This window comes from Marmota marmota, unplaced genomic scaffold (genome assembly GCF_001458135.2).
Source record: "Marmota marmota marmota unplaced genomic scaffold, marMar, whole genome shotgun sequence".
NCBI classification, from domain to species: Eukaryota; Metazoa; Chordata; class Mammalia; order Rodentia; family Sciuridae; genus Marmota; species Marmota marmota.
Genome location: NW_025999842.1, coordinates 16,764,017 through 16,783,672, shown reverse-complemented (window position 1 = coordinate 16,783,672; position 19,656 = coordinate 16,764,017). Strand labels below are relative to the sequence as shown.

At 33.2% G+C, this 19,656-nt stretch overlaps 1 protein-coding gene across 6 annotated transcripts in view; it reads right to left on the bottom strand.

The window, feature by feature from the left end:
* Positions 1–3,144: 3,144 nt before the first annotated feature.
* Positions 3,145–19,656, bottom strand: part of Fut9 (fucosyltransferase 9) — a 174,126-nt gene continuing 157,614 nt past the window's right edge. For all 6 annotated transcript variants that reach the window (XM_048810868.1, XM_048810626.1, XM_048810793.1 and 3 more), the window contains one exon: positions 3,145–6,945. In XM_048810868.1, coding sequence (XP_048666825.1) covers positions 5,858–6,937 — 1,080 coding nt within the window. In that variant the 5' untranslated portion in view covers positions 6,938–6,945 and the 3' untranslated portion in view covers positions 3,145–5,857. The remainder of the gene's footprint in view (positions 6,946–19,656) is intronic.

Genomic DNA, 19,656 nt, shown 5'->3' with positions numbered 1-19,656 from the left:
ATGATTTTGTTGTGCATACAGATTTAAGAGCTATTATTATCAGCCACTCGCAACTTGAAAGAATGTCTGGAGACTGTAAATAACCTGCCCCAGATCACAGAATTAGTTAATGAGTTCCATGCTTGTGCATAAAATATTACACATAAAGAATGTTCTGGATCTTGAAATGGAGAAATACTTCTCTAATGTATTTAAAAAGAATTCAGGTGAACTAAGTAAAGGCAACATCTCGTCATTTAAGTATAAAATAATTTTCATTTAATAGGCAGAATGTAGTCCTTAAAAGTGCCAGCTCATCATAACTGGAGATATTTTTAACATACACATACCATGTCCCATCTCCAATCCAGAGTATCAGAAAGTGTGTATTATAAATAATCTTTGAAATGATTCTTGTGCAGCTGATCCAGGAAGTTCTTAACACATATGTGTTTGAGGACGACTGGTTTATAATAGGTAAGATGGTTCGGCAACTATATAGAAGGCACAGGATAACTTAGGAAATGTACTTTTTAATAATGTGGGTTTTTGTTTTTCTTGTTTCCCTCCTACTTATTTGAAGAGAATCCAATTATGTGGACCTGTAGGGCCCAAGAATCAGTAAATCTGTATTGCTAGTAATCACCTCTGGTGACCCTAGGTTAGGTGACCTAGGAACCATGCTTTGAGTAATACTGACAGAAGGCAATAAACACTGGAGAAAGGTTCTTTTTAAATCAAAATATTTTCAAAGAAAATCAAAACATGAACATATATTAATTGTGGGTTAGCAAAACTAAATCTAGCTTACTTAAATTATACCTAGGATGAATTTTGTGTATCAATAAATGTTTCAGATTATTAAAATAAGAATTTGAATAGTGCCATCAAATGCATATTTTAAAATAATTCCCAATATATGTTTGATTTTCTTTAAATAATTAAATTTTCAGTGAATAGCAAGTTACAAAAGACATGGGCAGGAAATTATAGGGAGGAAAAAGATAAAGAAGGACGTTTAATTAACTGAACACTTGCTATATTCCACACTCCAGTAAAGAACCAAGATTGTTGGTTTTTTCCACCCATTAGTTTAAATAATCAGTTTCATGCTTTAACTGTTTATACAGAGAAACAATAAATAAATCTCTTAGGAATGTTTATGTCCAAAAATTATTTTGAGGTGGTAATCAAAATTTCATATTCAAATTCATGCATGAATCAATTTAGATCTTAGATTAGAGAGTAGTAATTCTGGACAGAAATACACAAACAAAAAGGTTCAGAGAGGTTAAGTGGCTTCCTCAAAATTGCAATTTGTTGAACTAATAACCCAGAGTAGCATTATTCATATTTATGATTTAGCAGACTATCTTTCATTTAAGTTCTGTTAAATGTTTTTATAAAGTTCTTATGAATATAGATGCATTTAATATGAATAACTGAGAAGGAGTACAATTTGGATAGTAGTGGAGTTTACCCACTCATAAAATGCTACAAAATCTTTGGATGTGAGAAATCTGGAGAAACAAAATCATCTTAATTGATTGATGTTTGTAATACAGCAGAATGCATTCAGGGAGTTAGGGAGGAAATAAACTGTATTTCTCTCCCTGTGTGGTTCAGTAATAAATATCTGCCCTTCACAGTGCTTGTACTTTGTATTCTCCTTAAATACTCATTTTATTTTCCATTAGAAACAGTTGGTATGTTATTAATATTTGAGTAGAATGTTACAAGTTCCAAATCCTATGTAATATTTCTTGCAATGTTACTTCTTTTGGAGTCTTAGAATGTGGTAAGAAAGAAAGAAATTATCATGACTTTCATCATCATGTAGGCACAAGACTGACCAATAAAATAAATACAGAACAGAATCTCCAATCAGTACCAATAAGCTGGTACTATTAATAAATTTTAAAATTTTTATGACCATGAATGACATTTATTATTCATTCAATAAGTATTTGTTGAGATCCTCCTCTGCATTGTGCTAATCTTTTAGATTCTGTAATGTTTTATTAAACAGCTTAATTATAAGTTGTCAAGAAGTTCTCCTAAATGAGATTGGAGTTAAAAGGAACTCAAGGTTATGATCAAGTATGAGGTCATAATGGAAAGACCTAAAACTTGTTTGGGAAACATTAATTAATGCAAAATAACTTTCGAGGCCACGAAGAATCAAGGAATTTAGCTTTAAAATAAGCCAAAACAAGTTTCCTATTATTTTCCTATTTCATTTCCAATTGGAGGGAAGAATTTAAAGGTTCAGCAAATAATTCCTAAATATTCTATGACATTATACCTCGATAATATGAAATATTTTGAACTATCATTTCTGCACATTATAGGATTATCAGGACATTTATAGTAAACATAACAATTTTAAGCTGATATTGGTTTACCACTAAAATAATTTTTCTCAGTTTCTACTTCATATTGTCAAATTTATGGCTGTTATAAAATATGTGACTACCATAGTTTTTCTTTTACAGAGTGTAGTACTGTTAGATATAAAGAATTCAGCATATATTCTTATTAGTAAAACCTATAATAAATAAATTTTATATATTTTTAATAATAAGATCTTTAATTAATAATTAAACATTCAGACCATTGATGTTATAACTTTGTGATATTTTGAAATCAAACATTTTAAATGGTCTGTTCTGTTCTTATATCCATAATATAATAATATATCACTGGGCATAATTATTTGTTTTTATATCCAGCCACAGGCAAAATCAATACATATTTTACATGAAATATCCTTATGAAGAATTGTAATCTATAGGATTTAATAAAGGAGTGGTTGAGAATCAGGTACCTTTTGATGGTTGCATTTCACTTAAATGAGAGCCCATTTTAATCTACTAAACTTCAACTCCTAAAATATTTAAACCAGAGAGAAATGTTAGCAAGTTTTACCCTTTATTTATTGCATACCTTCAAAGGTTGAAGTTCTTTCACAGAATGTACCATCATGTAGACACTAAGCAATGCCAATAGACATTCACATTTATAGGCACTGAGACATACTTTTATGGTAACTTGGGAATGCAAAGAGAACAATTATGGGATTAAGAGAGAGAGGCCATTACATTTTAATCTTAACTACTCTCACTAGTTGTGTTCACATGCTCCCCCAGTGTGTGTGTGTGTGTGTGTGTGTGTGTGTGTGTGTGCGTGCATGCCTATCTTGAACAAATAATATCTCTGGATCACATTAGTTCACAAATAGAAAGAAGAGATAGGTTTATAAATATTGCTATAATTTGATCCTTCCCTAAATCTTATAGATCAATGGATCCAGAAGTGAAAAGTTCATTAATTTTGGCACTTCATATCAAGAAAACTTATTATTCTGGGACTTGGTAAGGGGTTTCAGTAAGAAGATGCACCAGTTAAACACTTATTGCCTTGGCTTAGTTCACGTTATCAGCATATAATCATAGTCACAACACAAGAAAGAGCTCAAATTTGGAGTCAGCAATAGAGGCAACTTAACTCATGTGTTTCAGGTATTTGAAATAATCAACATCCACTTCAGCAATGGCAGGTTGAAGTGACCTTGAAAGCTTTTCAGCTTTCAGAGAAGTCTTGGGCTTTCTAAATGTGTTAGCAATGCATTTTCTTTAGATCCTTCCTCTCTATAGATAGAAATGACAAATAAAGGTAAATATATGAATCTGACTATTTATCAATAAAATAAATATAAATGGATGTATTGACTAATAAGTCATACATACAAACATGCTATATTTTTAATAAAGAGAATAAATATTACATGGGGAAAAAAGGTAATATAAAGGGAACCAAATGCGTAGACAAAGTGTTCATCTGAGAAACATGTCAAGTTACTAAACAACTAGGAAACTTTGCTAATGTGTCTTATTTTATTTTATTTTTCATTAAATCAATAGTGATCCACATAAACTCTGTTGAGAGTAGTATGTGTATAAACAGACTCAGGCTGGAATTGAAAGGAAGCTTTCCTTTATCTCTCTGCTTAATTGTGAGTTCCTTTTAAGACAATGATAGCACCCTTTTCATCTTTCTGTGCTGGCTGTGGGACTGCCTGATACCAAGTGCCTATTCACTGTGACTAAAGAAATGAACCTGGGGAAGAAACCATCCTCTGTTCAATGCAAGCAACTTCCTTTGCTCAAATCCTTCCAGTGCTAGGGAGAGTTCATTCTCTCCATAAGGCAGTCTTGATTGTTGGGCATACTTCCTTCTTACTGAATTGAAATTTATCTCTATTTTCTATGTGGTGTATAAAATTGTGGGGTTGAATGCTAATACCAACATGCAAAAAGATGATTAAAATAAGTCACAAATATACCAAAGTGGATACCATCAGAACTATGTAATCCCTTTGATGATCTTTGGATAAAATGGAATAAAAACACTGGATATTCCTTTGCAGAATGCTTTCCTTGAAGAATCTTTAACATCTGGCTTTTCTTACCTACTATTTCTGCTTCTATCTAGCTCTTCCTTTCTCTAACACTATAGGGGAGAAATGCTGTAGGCAGATGAAAGTTCAACGATAAATTTCTCCAAAAGTTTAGTGTCATGATAGGTTTATGTTGGTTCTATAAAGCCCTGAAGACCCTAGTCATATGTGCTAAGTATGAATAATTACTGAAATAGTATATAAGACATCATCTCCATAAATTAGTACCACTAGGCTAGAACTGTCACTTCACTGAAACAAACAAATATTTCCCCATAACTTTCAATGCCATTATCTCTTCATTTAACAAATATGTATCTAGATCCTACTGTGTTGATAACAATGTGTTTCCTGTAGATCCTCATTTTATTATATTTATCCACTTAAACTTCATACATTGATGATAGTTTATTTAGATTCTCTTAAGTGACGGGAGAGATCTTTCAAAAGTTATGTCTATTTATTTGTCCATATAGTAAAATAAAACTATTTTAAATATTTGGGCTTCAGAAACAAAATATTTTAAATTGATAAGTAATTAAAAATTAAACATAAATAGTACCATTTATGTATATGATGTACCTATAGATATCTGTTTCATTCTTATTTGAGGAAATCATTTGCTATGTTTTAAAAGTGAGTGTTATTAGGATTGGGAAGAGCACTATCCTAGATCCTATTAAGTGTTATTAGGATTATTTTCTGGGCACTGAAAATCATAACCAATTGGATATTTAATAATTCTTGAAGACTTAAAATTAAGATCCTGAGAATAGGTGGTTGCATTTGCATGTCAACTTAATGAAAATAAAATAGAGATCTAACAGCTCCCTGAATAGAATAGTTCTGCTTCTATCTTTCATATTCAATACATAAATCATTTTCTTTGCAAATGCCCCAAACAGATAAACACTGATCAGATAGATAGATACACACTTTGTTTGACTCTGAAGTCTTAGAGGTCATAATTTTTGATTTTAGTACATTCTTTCTTTGTTAACATTTTTCCAACTTGGAACTAGAGATTATAATATTTAGCAAAATCTTTCATATTTTAAGATTGAATCTTAATTTCCCAAAATGATTAAAGAGATGATCAGTGTAAAAAGACCAATCAAATCATAAACATATTATAGATTACTACAAAAATATGAAAAATAATGTTTATAAATGATAGTGAAGAATAAATTATTTTTTCAGTGCACATAATTAGGTATATACAGGATAATTTAAAACCAAATGGAATGATAGCTAATGCTGAGGCTGTTAAAAATCTTCATCAAAATATACATGTTACCCAAGAGAAAGTGATAAAAATAAGTTGTGACATGAAAACAGTGTTGTTTTTCTTCGTATCCTCAAAATTTGGATGATATCTCATCAAAGTATTTTACTAAATGTGCAGATGATGGAAAAACTTTAATTCCAAAACCATTTCTCTAAATTGCCAACGGACTTGTATTCTTGATGCCTTTTTACATGATCACAAGCCAAGCATGCATGTGATTCCCAAAACCGTGGAAGATTTACAGTGAAATCTTTCCTCCAGTTAAAGTAACTAAGGTATAACTTATTGTTTTTGTCGACTTCCTTTAGATACTTGGCTAGCTCACTGGGAGAGTTATAATCTTCCACATGAATGAACGAATCTGCTGGAATATAATTCTCATAGTTTTCCCTAGATGGTCCCAGAACAACAGGTACAGAGCCAGCCAAAAAAGCATTGTAGAGCTTTTCTGTGATGTAATCTTTGTGGATTGAGTTTTCAAAAGAGAGATAAAATTTACATGTAGAGATGGTAGGAATCAAATTTTTATCATTCACATATTCTCCAAATGCTTGCCCATAGGTGTGGATTTCAATACTTTTGCTTAGCTCATTGTAATACTTGACCCTGGCATGTTCAGGGTTCCAGTTACTTACAACCCAACACACCAACTTCTCTTTGCTTGGCACTTCAAACACGAAGGGGTTTGTGCTCACCGTCAAGAAGCCATAAGGCACTTGGATATCTGAGTCACGGCGGTAGGTTAGAGTCAGGTTGAACAGATGCTCAATACCACTCTTCTGGGGAGTATGAGTTGGTGATTCCAAATTCATCCAAATCCATTTCTGGAAGGGCGGTCTGGCCTGCTGAGGTAAATTAGTCAGATCCCAGCTGATGTCTCGGTGATGTATCAGGACTGCGTGAGATTTGTTGTACAGTGAACGGTCTGTTGTGAGATGACATCCTTGGATATTGAACATTGCTTGGCAGGATGTAAGGTCGAAGGTTTGCCCAAAAGGCCACACCCACACCAAAATAGTAGTTTCATTAAAATAATCAGTTTTGGTGGAGAAGAAATTTTTCATTTTTAGCACTGAGCTGGCTGACTCCATTGGGCTGAAAATCCAGCTGTTGGTGGGCTTGATGTAAATAAGCAGACATGCCATGAAGCAGCCCAAGATAATGCAGACAATTAAAAATGGGCGGAGAATTCCTTTGGATGTTGATGTCATAATTTTTTCTGGGGAACAGAGAAAGGAAGGGTTAGTGTAAGGATAAAAGAGAGAAAAAAGAGAAAGAGATGGTACATTATAAAATAAACAATCACAAAATCAACTGCTTTTCCTTTTCAGTGTTATCAAACCATTCAGAAAAAAAAAAAAAAAAAAGCTTTCACTTAAGCAAAGAAACTGATTTTAATCAAAAGTTTTCCAGAAACTCTTCTCTACAAATAATGAGTCAGAATTTGTTCTAAATTTATCTGGATATTTTCAAACCAAGTTACATTTTTCTCTAGTGTCATCCATACCAGTTCTATTTTTACTTCCTTGTAGAAAACTGGAACAATATAGTCTGTCTTCACTAAAGCCATGACAAAAATTTTTAATATGTTGATACTCCATCATATTTGTGAACATTTGTAATTTGATATAGTCACCTATTTGCTAGCATATTTAGACTATAACTTTTTAGTTCAGATGAAATTCATTAGAAACCTGAACTTTTAAAAAGAAAAAAATATGATGATGATGATGGTGACTATTTTTGCCTATGCAAGTTTATCTTTGCTGTTTACAAATGTATTAGAACAGTAATGTGATTTTACCTGGCAACTCTTGACTTGACATCTTATTTTTTTAACATTGTAATACCTTCATTATTTTTATCTTAGAAAAGCTTCTTTTGTTTTTATTTATATAGTTTTCTTACAATATTATATGTATTAATAATCCTTTAGAGAATCCTGAATCTACCAGGTTGTAATAACTAAATGCTCTACTGGCTTTAGAACAGCAATTTCTTTTATGTAGTATCAAGGTATTTAAAAGGTTTTCTTTGTGTGGGAGATTCAAGATAGTGGATTAGAGGAGGGCTGCATTTCTAGTTGATCCGTGGCTTAGGATTTATGCATGAAGAGTACTCCCACAGTCAGGTAGATGAAAGGAAATTCAGAAACTCTTAGAGACCCAGAAATTCAGATGCATTGAACAAAGGGCAAGAAAGTGTAAAGCTGGTGGTGGCAGTGACAGCAGCACTGGTTCAGTGCAGAGGGGAGAGAGAAACACAATGCACAAATTTGACAGAAAAACAACTATAGAACAGAAAAGCAAACTGAACTTAGCTGAACCAAATGTTGCACAATGAGCTAGTCTTGAACATCTGAAAAATGCTCTGTGTTTCTCAACTGGCCAATGAAGTGGAGGCTGGGAGCCATTTTGAATAGGCCACATTGTGGCTTTTGCTGATGCAGGAGCCCATGGCATCATAGCAAATATTGTCATACTGTCCCACCAAGTGACCTAGGGTGTATATAGTGAATTAAAACAGACACAGAGAAAATTGTACCCCAGGAATTCAAATCAGAGATACAGAAGGGAGTGCAACTTGCTTTCCCTTTGAGTCTGGTGGCTCACACAATCAGTTGATGAGGGTCAGGAAGTCAACAGGTGAGTGTGATTACACTTAGGATTGAGCCTGGAAAGGGCCACACAGGTAGCAGGTGGAGTATGTGAGACCCCTGCAGGGTTGTCTCTCCTGCTCTACTAGTAACTTCCTGAGAGGCCCCTGAGAACCAGGTATTGAAATGCCCTAGAAATGGGTATTTACCTGGCTCTAGGGATGTGGTAATCTAATCTCTTCAGAGTAGACACCACCCAATGAAACTCCTAAGGCCTGATTAGAGCTAAGCCCAGATACTAGACCTTCCCATTTAGAACTCTATAGCAGTCCAATTCTGGAAGCACACAGATCTGTTCTGTCGGGACAAAATTTCAATTGACATTATTACCCATTTCCTCCTACCTTACTGTGGTTGCAGATCATTCCAACTGGCAGCTCCTTGGGCAACACAAAAAGAAGGATTTAACAACCCCTACCTTTTGCTCTCTCTAGAATACACAGCCCAAGAAGAAACAGAAAGTACAGTCTTGTATAGGCAGTGAGCATCCATCCTTGTTGACAGCTTGGACCACCTCAGAAAAGACAATTCTTTCATTTCTGATTAAGAATTTCTTTTCCTCCTCCTCCTCCATTTACTCCTTCCTCTTCTTTGTATTCTTGCTGTGCTGTTGGTTCACAGCTATACATACATGAATATACTTGTTTCCTTTTTTCTTATTCATCACGTTTTAAACATGTATTGTTTTTCTTTGTTTTGTCTTTTGAAGGTTAGGTTTTTTTGTTTGTTTGTTTACTTGTTTTCCTTTCTTCTCCTATTTTCCTCCAACAGCCAGATTCTCTTGTTTGTTCTTTCTCTATTTTGTTTTCTTTTTTCTCCCTCTATATAGCTATCACTGACTACATCTCTTCTGCTTTCTTTCTGTTCACATTTTGAATATTCTAAATTTCTTTTTTCTTCTAGTCACATTTTCTTTTAACAAACTGTATTTATTGCGATCTTTTAAAACTATTTAATCAAACATAACTGCTGCCCCACCATTGATGTTATTGTAATTATTATTACAGTGGATGATAAAGTTGACACCTGCTATTTACTTTTATCCAGTTCATGACTATTTATTGTTGTTGCTGTTTGTAATTTTTGACCCCACCATTTTTGTTTTTGAGATAATTAGTCTTGTAGATGTTGTAGTAGGCACCAGGTGTTTACTTTAATGCTGTATGTTGTTCACTACTCTTCTTGCTTTCCCTTTTAATGTGAACTGCTGGGAATTGACTGAGACACTGCAAATCAGAGGGTACAGATTCTGATGTTGAGTTACTCCAAAACCCAGAAAGGGACAGTCACCTTGTTCATAAACAAACTAGTCATGTTCAAACTTTAGTGACACTAATGATATTAAAGGGGCAGTAACCCCTAACCAATGTCCAGGCCCCAAGTAGAAAATAGTTAGGGGACCCTCAAGTCCTACTCATGGGCATCCACTCCAACAACAAACCAGAATGTAGAAAAGACATCTACAAGGGGCCTTAATCTAGAGTTCTCATATGACTCTTTAAAATATACAGGTTTCTTATGTGACAAAAAGCAATCATAAAAATGGTACCAAACATACTCTGCTGTAAACAACACAATTGCCAGATCAACAAGAAGTACTCCACTTTTGTGAGATCTACAGGGAAATTTGGATCTCAATCTTTGACACAACACACACTGTCAAACTACACTGAGCATCAACAAAGAACAACGAAGGAACTATACTACAAAACTTTATAGGACACATCAAGAAAAGTACAGATCAATATCCCTGATGTACTCAGAAGCAGAAATCCTCAATAAAATATTAGAAAGTTATAAACAACAATATATTAAGAAAATTATACAAAAATTATACAATATAACCAAGTAGATTTTTATTCCAGGGTAATAAGGCTGGATAAGAAAATCAATAAATGTAATTCATCACATAAATATAATTAAGGACAAAAATCACTCATCTCAATAGATACAGAGAAACCTTTTGACAAAATTCAGCACTCACTCATGATTAAAAAAAAAAACTAAATAAAGTATGGATACAAGAATTTACCTAAATAATAAAGGCTATATATGACAAACCCAAAACTAACATAATAGTGAATGAGGAAAACCTTAAAACACACATTTAAAACTCTGGAATGAGATTTGATTCAATATATAACTAGCAATTCTAGCCAGAGCAATTAGGCAAGAAAAGAAATAAAAGGGACAAAAATAGGGAAGGAAGAGCTAGAATCATTACTATTTGCAGATTATCTGATCCTATGCTTAGAAGATACCAAAATGCTCCACCAGAATTTTGCTAGAGCTAATAAACAAATTCAGCAAAGTAGCAGGTTACAAATCAATAGCTTACTTATATAATCATAATGAAGCTGCTGAGAATGAAATCAGGAAAACAATGCAATTTACACAAGCCTGTAAAAAAAATCTAGGAATAAATCTAACCAAGGAGGAGAAAGACCTCTACAATGAAAGCTATAAAACACCAAAGAAAGAAACTGAATTAGACATAAGAAGATAGAAGGAACTTTATGTTCATGGAATAGGCATACTTAATATTGTTAAAATGTTCACATTACCAAAAGCAATGCAGTTCCCATGAAACTACCAATGACATTCTTCACAGAACTAGGGAAAAAAAAGTTCTACAATTTACTTGAAGGGGCATAAAAAATGATCCTCAGCCAAAAAAGCAATGAGGGGACCATTGTAATACCTGACTTCACTTTTTCTATGGAGCTATAGTAATCAAATTTGCATGGTATTGGCATGCAGTCCAATGGAACAGAATAGAAGAAAACTATGTAGAAAAAACAAAAACCAAAACACAGAGGCAGAACCACTCAGATACAGTCATTTGATCCTTGAAAAATGTGCTAAAAATATATGCTGGCAAAAAAGACAGCCCTTTTAACAAATGATGCTGGGGAAACTGGTTATTCATATGTAGATGAATAAGCCTAGATACCTATATCTTACCCTACAAAAAATCAAATCAAAATGGATTAACTACCTAGAAAATAGACCATAAAGTTTATAGCTCCTGGAAGAAAATTTAGGTCAATACTCCACCGTAAAGACTCCCAAAGCTCAGGAAATAATATTAAGAATTAATGAATAATATGGCATCAAATTAAAAACATTCTGAACAGCAAAGGGAATAATTGAGATTGTGAAGAGAGAATGGGGAAAAAAATCTTCTGATAGAATTAATATCTACAATACATAAAGAATTCAAAAAAAACTTGCCACTAAATCCTAAATAACCCAATTAATTAATGGGCAAATGAATGAAACAAGCACTCCTCAAAAGAAAAAAATCAAAATGGCCAACAAATATATGTTCAATAACTTTGGCAATTAAGAAAATACAAATCAAAACTACACTAAGATTTCATCTCACTCCAGTTGAGAATGACAACCATCAAGAGTGCAGACAATAATAAAAGCTGGAAAGGATGTGGAGAAAAGAAACAATTTTACATTCTTGATACAACTGTAAATTAGTACAATTACTATAAAAATCTTTATGGCGATTCCTCAAAAATCTAAGAATGGAACTACTGTATGATGTAGCTATGTCAGAAGTCACAACTTGATGTTTATTACAAAGAAAGAAAGTCAGCATATTATAGCAGTAAATGCATGCCCATTTTTATAACAGCCCAATTCAGAATAATCAAACGATAGAACCAGACTAGGTACTCATCAATAGAAAAATGGAGAGAGAAAATGTGGTATATATACACAATTGAGTCTTTTATTCAGTCGTAAAGAAGAATGAAACTATGCAATTTTCAGGAAAATGGAAGGAACTTGAGAATATTATGTTAAGTGAAGTAGCCAAACTCAAAAATTTCTGTCAAGGGTTGTGTGTTTTCTTTCATATATAGAAGCTATGCAGAAAAATAAAAAAGCAAGGTATGGGGGAATCTATGAAAATTAAAGGGAGATCAGTAAAGGAAAGGGACCAGGAGAGGTAAGGAAGGTAAGGAAATGGAAAATACTGGGAAATGATATTAAAAAATTATATGGTTTTATCAAGTAGAGGTATGAATGTTTAACAGTGAATCCCGATAACACATATACTTCTAAGAAATACAGGAAAACAAAACAAAACAAATAATCCCCCCATTTTTCCCAATAAAATGGTATTACTTACATAAGAAAAAAAAATAAATGGATTCTCAAAGGATGAAAATATGAAGAATAATTATTTTAATTATTTTTTTTTAGTTTTAGCTGGGCACAATACCTTTATTTTATTTATTTTTATGTGGTGCTGAGGATCAAACCCAGGGCCTCACACGTGCTAGGTGAGCACTGTACCACTGAGCTACAAACCCAGACCTCATGGAGAATAATTTGATCTTGTGAATTTTAGCAGATAGAGATTAGAGAATTAGGTAGAGTCCTTCTAAAAAATGTCTTCAAGGTTTTCCTCCTTTTATATTATTCCTCTTTATGAATATGGACACATACATATGATATGTAATATATTTGCAAAATATAGATTTTAACGGATTTCTTATTGACCCTCTGAAAATCATATTATTCTCCTTAACAAAACAATATAGTCTGTCAATTTCAAATTCATTAAAAGTACCTCAAAATATTGATCACAACTAGCATAGACATTTTGAAAATCGTATATATAATTTTGCCATGTCACTTTTCTTAAAGCTTTTGATATTCTCCAAGTAGTAAAACTTGGTTTTGTGAGTCCAAAGATTCTGGACATTGCATTCTAGAGTACAGCTAGAACTGAAATATTGGAATGGAAAGACTAGCTTACTGTCAAAGTTAGCTTCAGTCCTGCAGTCAGTAAGAGAAAAGAAAAAAAAAAAAAGGTGTGTTTTAAATATGTTCAGGAATTAGTACTTAACCCTTTAAATACAGAGAAAATCAGGAAAGACTTATCAAAGAAATCTTATTTAGATCAAAGTGGCATTGCAATTACTGCATGTTGAACTTCATGATATATTGTTAAAACAGTATCTGTAAGAAAATTTATAAGTTTATACAGTTTTGGGGAAATTAATTAATTGGTTAACTCAAAGAGCTAGACAAAAGAACAATGGTAAAAGCTAATGAAATAAGAAGGAAACATTGAGATAAGGAAAGAAACCATTGAAGTTGAGGATAAAGATTTGAGGTAATTAGTGATGTCACAAACTTTGAAAATACCAATACAAACTTCAGGAACAGATAATAAAGAATGAAAAAGGACATTCAATTTAAATATTAAAAGGCCAAATCACTAATTTAACAAACTAAAATAAGAAAAGACTATCTTGAATAATTTTATGTTAATAAGTTTGAAAGACCTGATTAAATAAATCGTTGTAATTTTTCATCAGTGGAAAAATACCAGCATTGCTACAAGAGAAAACCAAAAATTTCCATTAAAGAAATGATACCTAAAGATGTGGGATTTATGAATGACAACTAAAACAAAAATTACAGCAGAAAATTCTGCAGGATGACATCAATTCAATGACTTGGGAATATTACCCAACTTTTAAAAACAAATTTTTTAGAAGATAGAAAAGTAAAATAAGAAGCTTAACTCATGAAGTCAATTATAATCATGTAATCAAAATAAGATACAGAAGGCCAGTTGTGGTGGCACACACCTGTAATCCCAGAGATTTAGGAGGCTGAGGTACGAGGATCATGATTTCAAACAAAAGTGAGGTGCTAAGCAATTTAGTGAGACCCTGTATCTAAATAAAATACAGAATTGGGCTTGGGATGTGGCTCAAGTGGTCAAGAGTTCAATCCCTGGTAACCCCCCTCCAAAAAAAAAAAAAAAAAAAAGATAGAGAAGGTCTTTTTCAAAAGTCAATTTTAAGCTACACGTATGGCACCTGTTTATAATCCCAGCAACTCAGTAGACTAAGGCAGAAGTATTGTAATTTGGAGGTCAGCCTGAGAGACTGTCTCAAAAAAAAAGTATATATACACACATATATATAGGCTATGAATGTAGCTCAGTGGAAGAGTGTCCTTTGGTTCTATTGTAAGCACTGCAAATACATACATATATACATGGATAGTCAATTTCACTTGCAAATACAGACACACAAATACAAGAAATTTATCAATAAAAAGTATTGAAAGTGTATCAAGATGCAGTTCAACAAGAGATTTATGGTAGTTAAATTTGATCCTTCATAAACTTAAGTAGTTGAACAATTTCTCATTTTTACAGAAACTTGTAAAACTAGTGGAAGGATCTTTTTATTCTCTCAATATTAACATTTAATATACATGAATTTACTTCCCATTGCAGTGCTTTTATGCTATGAAACTGAAGTCTAATGTTTTCTAGAAATGCTCTGATTGGAAGTTTCCTTAAACCCTTATTGAATTGAAATGCAATGACAACCATCAAAGTAATAGCATTCCATTTAAACTGTATGTATGATAAAATTAAAACAGATTTGCCAAACACTATGCTAAATTATTTTAAAATTTGATCCTTAAAAAACTATCTAAATAAATGATGTTTCAATTCAATGCAATCAGACTACAAATAGCAATAACGACCATCTAACAAATGCTTACTCTCAACCGGGCCTTGTGCCAAACATTTTGCACACATCATTTTTTCATCCTCATACAGCTACTATGAAGAATTTTTTTTTTTTTTTTTTGTTAATCAGTTCTTTACAGATAAGGGAATTGGGTGCCAGAGATATAAATGACTAGGTTAACCATTAGATTATGCTTTCTCTTGCCTTGTACAATTTTCTTTAAACAAATAATACAAACATTAATAATCCATTCACATTTGGCACCTTGAGTTTCGTTGTCTTGATTTCCCTGGTCTCTACCCTTTGCTCTATAATTAAGGACTATTATTTCATGAGCTCAATTTAGGCCAATTTTTCTTAGCCAGATTGATACATGACACTTCTGTTGGACTTTGAGAACTTATATTTATCTCTCTCTCTCTCTTCCTCACCCACCCTTCCACCTCATACCCCCAGTGTATATCTATTAATTTATATTATATTCCCATTTTATAATAAAGAAACTGAAGCCCAAAAGTTTTAAGTAAACTGCCCAAGATTACACAGCTAGTAAGTGGTAGAGCACACTTTCAATTTCCTGTCATTTGACTCCTGAGTCTGGGCACTTGATGACTATTTTTTTTTTAATGTTGTATCTGCATGTCTTTTCTTTTTTTAAAATTTCAGTTGTTCATAGACCTTTATTCATTTATTTTTTAAAATTTATTTACATGTGGTGCTGAGAATCAAACCCAGTGCCTCACAGCTGCCAGGCAAGAGTGCTACTGCTGAGCCACAGCCACAGCCTTTGATGACTATTTTTTATGATCCCTAATTTCATGGACTTCAGCCAGAGAATGTAATTATCTCAGTAATAATAGAATTTCAGCTCCATGAGAGACTTTGCTTCCTTCACTGCTGTATCTTTACCATTAAAATACAGTAGGTGCTTAATATATGCTGTATATGTTGTAAGGATGAATGGGTAAGTAACTGTCTCAACTATGTGCAAAATACAGATAGGTAACTATATATATCAAAAAATGAACCAAATCTGAATGAATAAATGTGTACTTACTTATCTTCTCTGGGAATTTAAAATATATTCCTCTATGGAATAAATGCCTTTGAAATTGAGATATAGGTATTCCTACCAGCAAATGAACAAAATATCCTAGTTTATCTCATTGTCATGTCTCAAAGTTGACATTTATCTTTTATGTGTTTATGTGTTAGTTCCATAACTTTTTAAAAATCTTTTTAGTTAAATGAGGGAGAATTGGTCAGCAAGCAGAAAACAATTTTATTTCTAATATGCTTTCTTCTTTTTTTTCCAGTTTTTTATAATTCCTGGGACTTTGTATTACTGGTTTACTCTTTACAACCTCCTCCCTCAATTTTTCACTGCTGTTGGGGTCAATTACTCAGCAAGAGGACAATTACTCAGTAACCTCTATTTATACAGAAATTGTCAGCAAAGTGTGTCTCCTAAAGCCAAAATGACATTCTCTTGACAGGAATCTTTCCATCTGTTCCTCATAACTAAAATCTAGTTAGATACTCAGCAGATCTCCAATTGTTAATCAAACCACTCTATTTTTAAAACATCCTTAGTAGTATTCCTATAGCACTCAGTAGAGGCAGCAACAAACTTATAACATAAAGCAAATTGTAGCAGTAAACATGATAATTAAAACTTTTTCAAGTATTTTTAACAGTTTTGGGTATATGAGAGAATATAAAGGCTTTAGCATTAAAAAATAAGAGAATATTTGGTAAAAAAAAAAAATGTTGCCTGATAAGGCTTGGTATGGAAATGATTCAGTTTTCCATTAAGGAACTATTTCCATTCTTTAAAGATGCTCTAGAATATTAGAACACTTGAACTAAAAAAAAAAAAAAAAGGTTAGAGTTGTGATTCTCAAACCATTACCCATACCAAGGTATTTGGGAGAGAAATGTGAAACTAAGGAGAATAGTAGACATCTTTCAGGAGTAGTAATTCTTTTTTAAGTGGTTATGTGTGTGTTTCTTTTCTTTTTTTCCCACAGAGGAATTTAATCCTATTTAAATGGAAAGAAACAGAAGTATACTATATAAAAGAATTGAATACTTGCCTAAAACCAATATAGAACCAGCCTATTAGGGCTGTAACTTGCTACTTTGGGACATTATTCCTGTTGGTGCTACTATTTATGTTTCAACCCACCTCCCCTCTCATTCTAGCAGTGATGTGGAATTGTGAAATATTTCCCCTTACATCTTTAGAAACTCTCAGATTAATGTATTTGAAAATCAATGGTAGTGTATTTACTCTCTATTTCTTTGCGTGGGTGCATGATCACACCATTTCTGGTAAGATGCTGTATCCATAGTAAAAACATGTGAAAGAAATTGGTAGGATCTACTCATACTAACTCCAAGTACTATAAATAAATCATTAATAAATTCATAGGTGGACTAAAGTCAAAAACAGTTTAAAAAATGGATGGCCAGACAGGTGTAGTGGCACACAGCTGTAATCCCAGTGGCTTGGGAGGCTGAGTCAGGGGGATTGTGGAGTTCAATGCCAGCTTCAGCAACAGTGGGATGCTAAGCAACTCAGTGAGACCTCTCTCTAAATAAAATTCAAAATAAGGCTGGGGATGTGGTTCAGTGGTTGTGTGCCCCTGAGTTCAATCCCCAATACCCCTCCCCCCAAAAAATAAGAGTGGCCACATAATACCACACTTTAACATTTTTTTTAAAATAAAAACCTGTGAAGTGCTTCAGATAGTGTCTGAACAACAGTAAGTACTGTGTGTTTGCTGTTGTGCTGTTATTCCCCGTTAAAGAACCAACAGAGTTCTTAGGTGATCCTCTTATGATAATAGTTGTCTTCAGCTTTCTATGCAAGCTATCATCATTTGGGGGGCTGGGGATGTGGCTCAAGTGGTAGCACACTCACCTGGCATGCGTGCGGCCGAGGTTCGATCCTCAGCACCACACACAAAAAAAGATGTTGTGTCCACCGATAACTGAAAAATAAATATTAAAAAATTCTCTCTCTCTTTCTCACTCTCTCTTTAAAAAAAAAGAAAAAAACTATCATCATTTTTATCCATACACTCATAAAACTCTCCCCTAAGTTCAAAATATAAGTCACTATAAATGACTGGATAAAATATATAGGAAGAGTTCCTAATGAATATGAACAGAGTTTTCTAATATTTTATGACAACAGCCTTTAAAAAAAGTTACTCTATAAACGTATTGCATTAAAGCATTGTGTAGCACAAGGATTTGTTTTTGCTGCCTGGAATCACTCCCCCTTCTTCAGCAACCTTTTCAGTTTTCTATTGAAATATTACCTCACCTCTCTTGGGTATAATCTTTGGAGCTTTCCCTTCCCTGACCAATGTTGAGCAGTAAAGTCAGGCCATTCAAACTTCCTTGTGGACATTAAACTTGAAGAGGAGTATCAAGTGTGAAAAATCTTGGAGCTGATTCATCACAGCAGTGTTCCTCAGAAGATAATATGTAAATTCTGCAATGTGAGTTCATGGTGCTGCTCTGGATCTCACCTTTCTGGACTAAGTTCTCTAGGTGTTCTTTTAGTTCCAAAACTTTCTAATAACTTCATTTTGCTTACCCTAGCTGTAATTGATCTTATTGCTTGAAACAAACCCAAGCAAAAAGAAGCCTCCCAAATAAGCAGAAAACCCAACTGATATTCTTCCCTCCTCATTTTTTTTTTAATTTTATTCAGGATCCAAATTACATAACTGAAATCCTTCAAAATATATCCATAGTCATCCAGATTTTTTTTAAAAAATATAAACACTACACAGTATATAAATTCTCAAAACTTCAAACAAATCACTTCACTTTATATAAACTGCCATACTGACTCCACTGAGAGTTTGGTAGTGTTTTCTAACCTAGAACTTTCAGTAATCTGTTCAGGCAGGCTCAGAAAATAACTTGATAACCATATAATGATTATGTATTAGTATCATATTTGTTTGGGGTTATACAAAATTTTGAACACCACACTGAATATTCACAACTTAAATTACCTGGGTTATTTTTTCTCTCTTGTGTTTTTTTTTTTTTTTATTGCTTTATTTTACTTTTACTCCTCCTTACAATTTTTATGCTAAGAACATGTACAGGACTGAAAACAAAAGCTTTATGCTTTCACTATTATATGCTAAATTATACTCTGCGTTTTACTATACAACTTTATACTTTCATCACTGCATTTTCCAAGATTCCTTTGAAACTTCAAATTCTATTGAATCTTCTTGTGGGCGTTCCGGCTCTTAGTTCCCACAATCCTGCCCATTAGATTCTGAGCCAAATGGCTCCTTCCTTGGGAGAGATGCCATTTACTTTTTGGCAAGAAGACACTGGTTGATCTCTGGAATGCTATCAAATTTGTGTTTTGGAACCTTTCTCAAAGATCCTTAAATGCAATCTCTGGTATTTCTAGGGGTAAACCTTTGCTTTTCGTCCTCACACTCTGGGGAAGTTGCCATCGAGTAATACCAGTATGGGTCACTAATGTTTTTCCTGAATATTGATCCAAATACTCTCTAGCACTACCACCCATTCTCTTACTTATTTCTATCGTAGTTTTTGTTTACACAATCTATTGAATGGCCTTTTTGTTGTTGTTGTTGTCTTGCTTTTATTTGTGTCCCAGATATTTGCTTTTATTGGTGAGAGGACTACCAACTATTATTTTCCCTGCAATACTAACTCCTTTATTTGGGGAACTTTCTACATT